Below are 10,457 nucleotides of genomic sequence, written 5' to 3'. Positions count from 1 at the left end.
TCTTTCTGTGATAATCTTCATCAGAAGTGTGCCAAGTTCTGGTGGGGTAGCAGAGGTGAAGACAGGAAGATTCATTGGCTCTCTTGGGACAAACTCTGCCAGCCAAAAGAGAATGGAGGTATGGGTTTCCGTGATTTGTATGCCCATAACCTGGCTTTGTTAGCACAGCAGGGGTGGAGGTTGTTACGTCAACCTCATTCTCTTCTTGCTCGTTTGTATAGAGCTAAGTATTTTCCTAATGGTGAACTGTGGGATGCTGAACTGACCTCTTCTCCTTCAGTGTGTTGGAGAGGGATTTTTGAGGCTTTGAAGGTTTTACGAAAAGGTGTTAGATGGCAAGTTGGAGATGGAAGATCGATTCATATTTGGGATTCTCCTTGGCTACCTAGACCTTGCTCTTTTAGGCCTATTGTTCGCAGTCCTAATTCTCCTGAGTGGGTCCATGAACTCTTACTTCCCTCAGGTTCTTGGAATTGTGATTTTATATCGGCACATTTTTATCCAGTAGATGCTGCTCTTATTCTTTCCATTCCACTTAGTAATCGACAAGTCCATGATAGGTTGATATGGCATTATGATGTTAAGGGCAGGTTTACTACTCAAAGTGCCTACAAAGTTGCTTATGGGATAGTTCATGATTCTGATCCGGGTGCTACTACTTCAGAGGTTACTACTTCATTTTGGAAGAGCATTTGGTTTGCTAAGGTTCCAGGTAAAGTCAAGGTACACATTTGGAAGGCTTGTGCCGGTATTCTTCCTACGATATCTCAACTTCTCTCTCGTCGAGTTTATTTGCAAGATGGTTGCATTTTCTGTAATGACGAAGATGAATCCATTACACATGTTCAGCGGGATTGTCACTTTGTGCGGTCAGTGCTGCTCTCTTTCCAGGCTTTTACTCCTGTTATGCATCTACCTTCTTCTCCTACCTCGGTCATGGACTGGTTAATAGCGTGCTCTGACATCCTGCCTAAGAATGATTTTGCTTTACTCCTCTTTACACTTTGGATGCTTTGGAAAGAGCGCAATAAGAGGGTATGGACTGGTAAGGCTGTGAGTGCACAACATGTTGGTTTTCAAGCCTCCCATAATTTTCTCCTGTTCCAACAAGTTACAAAGTTAGCTTCTACATCTTCCAGGCCGAGACGAAATTTGGCACAATGGCAGTTACCCTCTGAGGGTTGGCTAAAAGCCAACTTTGATGGTGCTTTTGATGTTAATTCTCGTAAGGGTGGCATTGGTGTGGTGGTGAGGGATTCCACTGGTGCTGGCGTTGGGGGGGTTTGCATGCATGTTAATATGGCTTTTTCACCAGTAGAAATTGAGGCCAAAGCTGCTAGGGCAGCTTGTGAGTTGGCTGTGCAGTTTCAGCTTACTCCGATCAGTTTTGAAGGGGATTGCCTACAGGTCATTCAAGCTGTTAATGCCGGTGAGGAGGACACATCTCCTTGGGGTCGGTTAATTGATGATTCCATTTTCTTTTTGAGCCAGTTACCTGGAGCGTCATTTTCCCATGTCTTCAGGGAGTCCAATTCTGCTGCTGATAAGTTAGCTAGATTAGCCCTCTATAGTCAAGTTACTGTTTCTTGGTTTGGCTGTATTCCTGCAGAGCTTAGGGGTTTTGTTACCTCGCATTGTACTCTTTAACTTTCTTCAAGTTAATAAAGTTTGACGTCGTTCCTTTCAAAAAAAAAAAGTTTCGATCTGCAAAAAATAATTTGGTAGATATATATGGCCTGTAGCTATCTAATTGTTGCCAGCTATCTGATTGTAAACTTTCAGTTTTTAAATCCTGTTTCGCTTTATGTGTTGCTTTAATAATTTTCTGGTATCTGAAATGATACATGTTACTTCTATCTTATGTTTTGATAATTAATTAGTTGGTACCACTTCTGGTGATGTTGAAATAGCTCCTTTATAAAGATTGACAAGAAGCAACTTTATGTTTTGTCTGCTCACTGTTTTTGCTGTTATTGTGCCAACTTTTAGCTTGATCACTTGGTCTCTATTCAAGTTATTTTTGTTTGTGGAATCTCAGTATACAAGCACTACTACCAGCAGGTAATTGTTGGAGAGGAACAGAAAAGGAGCAAGTTTCTCTCTTTAGTTCTGATGGGCCACTGAAAATATCAATTTTTCCAAGAATATGCATAACTAGCTGTTTCTGAATGCATATGAGTAAACAATATGCAATGTATGAACCCTAGTGATCATATTCATACTTTGGGAAGTGCCTGTCATTTGATTCACTATGAATGTGTAGGTGAGTCTGATTTAACTCCACTCATATGATCCAAAGGCAAACATTCAACATATCTCCCTTTTACTTTCACCACAAGTCACTTTGGCTCTTTTCACGTAGTGGTTTGAATTTGCTGTGGTAGCTAGCCATTGGTTGGGCTCATAAAGTGCTTTCATTTCATGTGCAAAGATAGAATCCCATTATCTTTGTAGTGATTCTTTGGCTGAACATATATGGGCTATCAAAAAGCTAAAACCAAATTAAATTGACTAAAACTAAAAGATTGTTGGTTTTTTGTCTCGTTACAATAATTGATCACTTTCTGGGCATGAAATTTACTGAATCAATTATTATGAGGTGGAGCGATCACAATGATTCGATCACTGAAAATATTATCCAATTTCAATTAGATACGGCACATTAGTGCCTTAAACCAAATTTAACCGTTCAGTATTTGAGTCTATATAATTGGTGGTGAACTCATGATAGATAAAATGACCCGAACTTTTCTGTATTTTCATTAACAGACGATCACAAGTGTGATCTCCCACTTACAAAAAAACGAGTTGTATCACTAAACTAAACGCTTCTAGCCTGTTAGACCGCGGATTCGAGTTAGTAACAACAGTCTGAAATCCCTCTTTGGGTTTCATAAACTCCTTAAACTTGGCTTAAACGGTTAAACCCCAAACAATTGGGCTTCATTAACATTGCCTAAATCCCATACATTGGGCTCTCTCCAGCCCATTTCATAGTCCACAAACTCCAAACACCGCACATAACGACGCCGCGGGAAGCAGTAACAAGATTCAGGTGGGTAAAACCCGAAACGAAATTTCTCAGTAACATTCTTCTCCTTCCCAATTCCAATTCCAATTGCCAAGATCCCAATTCCCAATCCAATCCTTCATCTTCACTAATCACTTGAATTTGATCAAATCCAATCGAAACTCATAGAATATCGGAATCCAAATTCCGGCGATGGCGGGGTTCTCGGTGATGGACACTCTGTTCCAGCGCACACTGGACGACCTAATCAAGGGGCTCCGCCTCCAGCTGATCGGCGAGTCGGCGTTCCTCTCCAAAGCCCTAGACGAAATCCGCCGCGAGGCCAAGTCCACGGACCCCGACACCAAATCCGCCGCCCTCCTCAAGCTCACCTACCTCTCCTCCCTCCACTTCCACGACATGTCGTTCGCCGCCTTCCACGTCGTCGAGCTCCTCTCCTCCACCCGCTTCTCCCACAAGAAGATCGCCTACCACGCCGCCTCCCACTCCTTCGACGACTCCACGCCGGTGCTCGTCCTCATCACCAACCAGCTCCGCAAGGACCTCACCAGCACCAACGAGTTCGAGGTAAGCTTAGCGCTTGAATGCCTTTCCAGAATTGCCACTGTAGATCTCGCTAGGGATTTGACGCCTGAGATATTCACATTGCTGGCTAGCAGCAAAGTTCTCGTGAGAAAGAAGGCAGTTGGTGTGGTTCTGAGAGTGTTTGATAAGTATCCGGATTCGGTGAGGGTATGTTTTAAGCGTTTGGTTGAGAATCTAGACAGTTCGGATTCACAGGTTGTGTCTGTGGCGGTGGGGGTGTTTTGTGAGCTGGCTCTCAGAGATCCCAGGTCTTATCTTCCGCTGGCGCCCGAGTTTTATAAGATTCTGGTGGATTCCAAGAACAATTGGGTTTTGATTAAGGTGTTGAAGATATTTGCAAAGTTGGTTCCCTTAGAGCCGAGGTTGGCTAAGAGGGTTGTTGAGCCGGTTTGTGAGCATATCAGGAGGACTGGGGCTAAGTCGTTGTTGTTTGAGTGCATTAGGACTGTGGTGAGCAGTTTGAGTGATTATGAACACGCGGTGAAGCTTGCTGTTGTCAAGATTCGGGAAATGTTGGTGGATGATGATTCGAATCTGAAGTATCTTGGGTTGCAAGCGCTTTCGGTTGTTGCCCCAAAGCACTTGTGGGCGGTGTTGGAGAATAAGGAGGTTGTGATTAAGTCTTTGAGTGATGTGGATCCAAATATTAAGCTGGAGTCGTTGCGTCTTGTTATGGCAATGGTGTCTGAGAGTAATGTGGCTGAAATTTCACGGGTTTTGGTCAACTATGCCCTTAAGTCTGATCCGGAGTTCTGCAATTTGATACTGGGTTCCATTTTGTCGACATGTTGTAGAAATGTGTATGAGATTATTATGGACTTTGATTGGTATGTATCACTTCTGGGAGAAATGTCAAGGATACCACATTGCCAGAAAGGAGAAGAAATTGAAAAGCAGCTTATTGATATTGGTATGAGGGTCAAGGATGTTAGACCAGAGCTTGTTCGAGTCAGTCGTGATTTGTTGATTGATCCGGCATTACTTGGTAATCCTTTCTTACACAGGATATTATCGGCCGCTGCTTGGTTGTCAGGGGAATATGTTGAGTTCTCGGTAAACCCATTTGAACTCATGGAAGCACTATTACAGCCTCGTACAAGTCTCTTACCACCGTTCATAAAAGCAATATATATACAGTCTGCGTTCAAAGTCTTAATCTTTTGTCTGAATTCTTATCTTTTGCGGAGGGGAAATGCTGCGTCCTCCTCATATTCTGATCAATTGGTGCCAGATGTCCCAGGATTGTTCTCTGAACAGGATAGCGTAGGGTGTTCGGACTTGGCATCATGTGATGCTCCTGTTGAGGCCAAACTGGATGAAGGATTCAACCCAAGGGATTTAAATCAATCATTTGGAGGTCTTTCTGTAGAATATGGTGGGGAGGAAACTTCTACTTGTGGGCAGGCATCGGCATCTGCTTCATTCAAGGACAGTTTCACGCATGAATCTATCACAAACCTTTTAAATAGAGTTGAATTGGCTGTGGTTCCACTTACAAGAAGCTATGATGTAGAAATAGTAGAGAGAGCACGAAATGTACTTTGTTTCATTGAGTTGATTAAGCCACAAACGCCTGATTGTCTAGTTCAGAAAGAGGAGAGCTCAGATACGGAAGAAGCAGAAGCATCCAAAATCATTAAATTGATGCATGATGCCTTCTCAAATGATCTGGGTCCTATCTCAGTAAGTTCTCAGGAAAGAGTTTCTGTACCAGATGGTTTAGTGCTTGTGGAGAATCTTGAGGACTTGGAAACAATCTGTGGTGATGTTCAACTACCTTCATTAAATTCATTTTCCCATGGAAGTTCTCATTTTGAGGAAATGGCTGGTGTTTCTATCCCTATCTTTCAAAGCAAAGAAGAGCCAGGGCCATCAAATGAATCCACATCTCTGCTTGCAGAACACCGTAAGCAGCATGGCTTATATTATCTTCCTTCAGAAAAAAAGGATGGTGATTATCCACCTGCCAATGACCCTCAGTTACAGGCTAACTCAAATGACGATGAAGATCTTGCCAAGCTTACAGAGCAGTTACTGGTTTCAAAGAAAAAGCCAAACCATACAAAGCCTAGGCCTGTCGTGGTGAAATTAGATGGAGATCAAGTACCTATTGCAGCTGGTCCACATTCACAGGAAGATTTGTTGTCTGGTACAGTGCGGGATGTTCTTCTAGGAAGTGAGACAAAACCCACCACTAGGTCATCTACTAAGAGAAAAGGGAAGGAGAAGCTAAACGTTGATTCTACCACCGAATCCAAGGAAAATTTGGGTGATGTAGAAAAGCAAGATCAAGGAAACTCGAGTACGAGAAAAAGCAAGCCTAATACTCATAGTAAAGGGAGAAGGCACAGAAGCCCGGGGAAGAAGGGAGACGAAGGAGAAGAAAACTGTCAGAAAGCAAAGCCAAAAAGTAGTGGTAGGCACAAAGCTCGGCAACGAGCAGATGCGCCATTGAATGTGGTTTCACAAACACCAGTAATTCCAGATTTTCTCTTGTAGTGTTACAAGGTTTGGATTTGTTTGTTTGTCATCAACTGTTACAGAACTTCTTGGCATTTGGCTGCTAAGGCTAGTTCGGCTGTAGATTTTATACATTTTGGTTTGTGCCTACACACCCCCTGGTTTTATTTATTCCTTTTATTGAATCTGAACAATGTGAGATTTCGAGGTTGATATTTTGAAAGAACAACCACACGAGTTTGAGCTCAATTCTGGAGTTTCTCTAGCCTAGAAACCAAAAATTCTTGAATTTCTTTTCAGTTATGTTCATATTGAGCAATTTGAAATAGACCATATGATACAAAGAGATCATTATAACTTCTTATGCGGGAGTTTAACCTTGTTACCTTTGATCACCTATTTACTACACTTCTATTGTTAAAAGTTTATAGGATCACTGATTTGATCAAAAAATAAGTACATTTTACCATTTTGATGAGGGAACATATAGTTTGTAAGATCAATTCAAGAGCTAATTTAACAAGCACATAATCATTTTTTCTTCATTGTTATGTCAATTGAATCGTTTTTTTAGTAGTCAATTAATATATCTTCAGATGCGCACAAATGCAACGAATTTAAATTCAAGGGTGAAGAATAATGAGTATTCATCTGTCTTATTATTTTTGACTTTCCTAGGAGACCGAATAGTCCGACTTTCCTAGGAGAGAGAGAATACCTCTTCTCTTCTCTGCAACTGTGCTAGGGTTTCCATGGCGAAGATGACCGCAGCTGAGTCCGCCATTGCTTGGGGTTGGACGTAACCGTATTGCTTCTACATGATTTGATCGTCAAAATCCCGCCAACTTACCCGACGATTTGCGAAACAGCGTCAACGAAAGAGTTGTTCTGCGATGCTTGGAGGACTTATTCGGCGCTCACGGTGCTCCTCTTGTCCGGCGGTCGAAACTCAGCTTGGATTTATCGGAGATTAGCGAAGATGCCGAATTGTTACTTCTTTAGTAAGGAATAGCATTGGTTTGATCTAGTAAGACAATGCTATCTACAAAAGAATCGATCCCCATGTATTTTCGTCCATTTATTCTAAATTTTTCAACTTGTTTGGTCTTATAATTCACCCTGTTTAATTCTCGACGACCAGTTTCTATTTTTCCGAATACCAATTCACCACTGCTTCTACAATCAAAAAGTGACAGATAACAAAACTTTAGACTTGATATCCCTAATATTTTAGTCCAAGATTGCACCACACCATACTCTTTCATAACCCATATGTCAAAACCCCTCATCTTGATATCAATCAAGGCAAGGGACTCTCCATATCTTGCTACTGAAATGACCTTGCGTTCATCCGAGAAAGCTTCAGGCATCTCTATCTGGCTAAATAGTTCACTGGCCATATCAAAGAAGACAATGATGTTCTTGTCCTTGTCGAAATCTTGGCATTGAGGCCAATGCAGAGCATTATTGACAAAAACGTATTTACGTGTAAACCATACAATAGATCGCAAGGAAGCCGGAAAAGTAGTACTACTGAGACGCTTCCAAGAATTACGGGCTAATGAGTAGACCTCAACCTCACATAGTTTTGTCTCTAATAATCTATCTTCAGACAGTAGAATTCTTAAAACCTTACAATCATCACTCTCAGCATCATAGCCAAAAGCGTGAGTTTGTAGATAACTACTTGTAGACTGACTGATAATAGGCGTAGGCAAAATCACAATCTTTCTAACGGAAGGGTTCCAAATTATTGTGGGTACTTCGGAAGTCATGGGCATGTCGTCATATGCGAGGCATATGAGGCCGTTACAAGTTCCGATCAGACTACAGAAATCCACATCTAAATGTTCCGATGAAGGATATTTAAACTTGGTATAGCACTCATCTCCATCCAATATTGCAGGGTCGTCTTTCATCACATACGACGTGCAACTACTCGCAGTGGTGTGCTCGCTTAGTAGAAGGTGAACAATGTCGTTTCGGTTGTTGTATTGACCTCTGCGCTTGAGATGGGTATCAATGAAAGTGGAGTGTTGGATCATAGAGCTCCATGACTTGCACACCGTGCTGAATCTGCATAAAGATTTGGCCGGCAACCACAACAGGATTTCGCGAATGATTTCTTCAGGAACAAGGTAGTGTGATATTGCTGCAGCTTTTGATGTTCCATTAATCCTTGTACGAGTGGTTTCTTTAGGAAGGTAGTCGGACATCCCTGAAACCGAAAATGGTTTTTGGTGTGGTCTTATTTTCCTTGAACCAAGGTGGGGTTTTTATAAGAACTCTAGTTCGATTGCGGGACAAATTCAATTGCTAAGGTGTTTCGGCTTTTGCACTAGTAGGTTGAAATACCAATTCCCAAAATAATATTGATTTTGTTGAAGGAAATTGACTTATGTGTGCCTATTCAAATTAGGATTAGTTTCATGATTGTAATAGGAGAGAATGTTCTAGAATTCCTAGTCTTATTCGGAATAGTTTTCCTTGTAATATTAGAACATGTACTTTGTAATCCCTATATATAGGGCTCCTATTCTCAATATTGAATATACAATTCTCTCATCAATCTCTCTCAAAACTCTCATTCTTAAACACGTTATCAGCACGAGTTCTAACCACAAACCAAAAACCAAAACCCGAAAACCTTCTCCATTGTTGCACCTAGCCCGAGCTAGCCGAGCCGCTACTGCCACCTACCGCGCCCGTGCGCTTGCAGCCCTCTCGGCCCAGCCTCCTCATGCGTCTTCGCTGCCCCTGCAGCCTTCTCGGATCACCACACACCACGGCTGCCAAACAGCCACCAAACCGGCCACTAAAACCGGACCAGCAGCAGCAGTTTTCGGCCTACATTCCTGCAACTAGGGCTGGGCACGGGCCGGGTTCAATAAGAATTTTGCTGGGCCCGAGACCGACCCGTTTTGCACTCAACAGGGACCGGCCCGTTTTATTTAGGGCCGTGCTTCTGGGTTTACAGGCCCAAACAACCTTAAAAAAAAAAAAAAAAAAAAAAGAAATTGACATCAGTTGCATTTTTTGGCCAACATCAGTTGAATCATGAATCTGGGCTCACATGCTTTTATCCTCCCAGTAGAGCAAAATACTAAAACCCCCCAAGACTCTTCTACTTTGCTTTGTGCCGACCCCAGCAAGCATCTTCCTTGCCCCAATGTTGATCTCGCCGTCCAAGACGCAAAGCAAAACCCCAAGTTCCAAATCCTGCAGTCAAAGCAAGGTAAGGAGGTTTAGCTGTTAATCACCACAGATCTTAAATCAAAGCCAGAGAAATCTGAGATTTAGGATTCTTCTAACTTAAAAATATGTTAATAAATTCAAATCAATTTCTGGTTTACTTTTGCTTCATACCGTGCAGGTGAAGTGAAGAGGGAATGAGGGAGGGAGGGAGAGGGGAGGGAAAGAGAGAGTGAGAGAAAGCAGTCTCGGCGTTCGGCTATGGGGGATATGGGGGAGGAGACTTGGACCGCAGAGGCGCAGACTTAAGACTCGGAGAAGAGGGAGAACGAAGGAGGCGGCCTCGTCCAGGTCGGGAAGAATTAAAGACTGAAGACTAGTCAATTAGGTTTGGGTATTTGACTGAAGAGTCTAATTGAGTGTGTTCGATGCTATGATAAGGATTTTGAGCCTTATGTTAGGACTAATAATACATGGACATCTGTCTCTTTTTATTAAAACGGGCCTGACGGGTTTATGCAACTTTGAAAGTTAAGGCCCGGCCCGAACCGTTTGTTTGAAAGTCAAGGCCCGGGCCCGAACCGTTTTGATGGGGAAAAAAATGGGCCCGGCCCGTTCAGGTCGGGCTTTGACGGGCCGGTCCGGGTTTGAGGGTTTTCGGGCTTAAATGCCCAGCCCTACCTGCAACCTTCGGCAACAACTAAAACCCATTGCTGCCATCACCACCGAGACATCCAAAGTCCCCTCCATCGATCAACAATAATCCAAGCTTCCATAAGTTCAAGAATTCAAGATTTCAAGTTTTCAAGCTCCAAACAAGCAAGTAAGTTTTTAAATTAAAGTTACCGCTTTTTGAAATTTAATTTCTCCTTCTTTTTCTTCGGGGACTTGCAACCTCCCTTCTTCTTCATCCCACCTTTCTTATAACGTGGGTTCGATTCTTGAAAAGTGGAATCATGGGGATTCACGCTATTAACGAACTAAGAGCGTTCGTAAGACTTCGAACTAAGAGCGTCCGTAAGCATCGATTTATGACCATATAAACATTATTGTTTCGGTCTAATCCAATCATTCTTGGAAATCGATTTCTTGGTAGCATAGCTCGGAAATCTTATTATGTAGTTGTCGTGGAAGTTTTTAACTCCGAAACTAATATATTTCTTCTTCTTATTTCAGGATGTCGAAGCCG

At 42.4% G+C, this 10,457-nt stretch overlaps 2 protein-coding genes across 2 annotated transcripts; one reads left to right on the top strand and one right to left on the bottom strand.

Annotated features, from left to right (window-relative positions):
- Positions 1–2,994: 2,994 nt before the first annotated feature.
- Positions 2,995–6,289, top strand: LOC133743273 (AP-3 complex subunit delta). Its single transcript, XM_062171140.1, has one exon. The coding sequence runs from the start codon at positions 3,224–3,226 to the stop codon at positions 6,113–6,115; it is 2,892 nt and encodes a 963-aa protein (XP_062027124.1). The 5' UTR covers positions 2,995–3,223; the 3' UTR covers positions 6,116–6,289.
- A 785-nt stretch (positions 6,290–7,074) lies between these two features.
- On the bottom strand, positions 7,075–8,292 carry LOC133745016 (F-box/kelch-repeat protein At3g23880-like). Its single transcript, XM_062173021.1, has one exon. The coding sequence runs from the start codon at positions 8,290–8,292 to the stop codon at positions 7,075–7,077; it is 1,218 nt and encodes a 405-aa protein (XP_062029005.1).
- Between the last annotated feature and the right edge of the window lie 2,165 nt (positions 8,293–10,457).

This window comes from Rosa rugosa, chromosome 4, assembly GCF_958449725.1.
Source record: "Rosa rugosa chromosome 4, drRosRugo1.1, whole genome shotgun sequence".
Taxonomy (NCBI): Eukaryota; Viridiplantae; Streptophyta; class Magnoliopsida; order Rosales; family Rosaceae; genus Rosa; species Rosa rugosa.
This window is presented reverse-complemented; position numbering and strand designations above follow the sequence as displayed.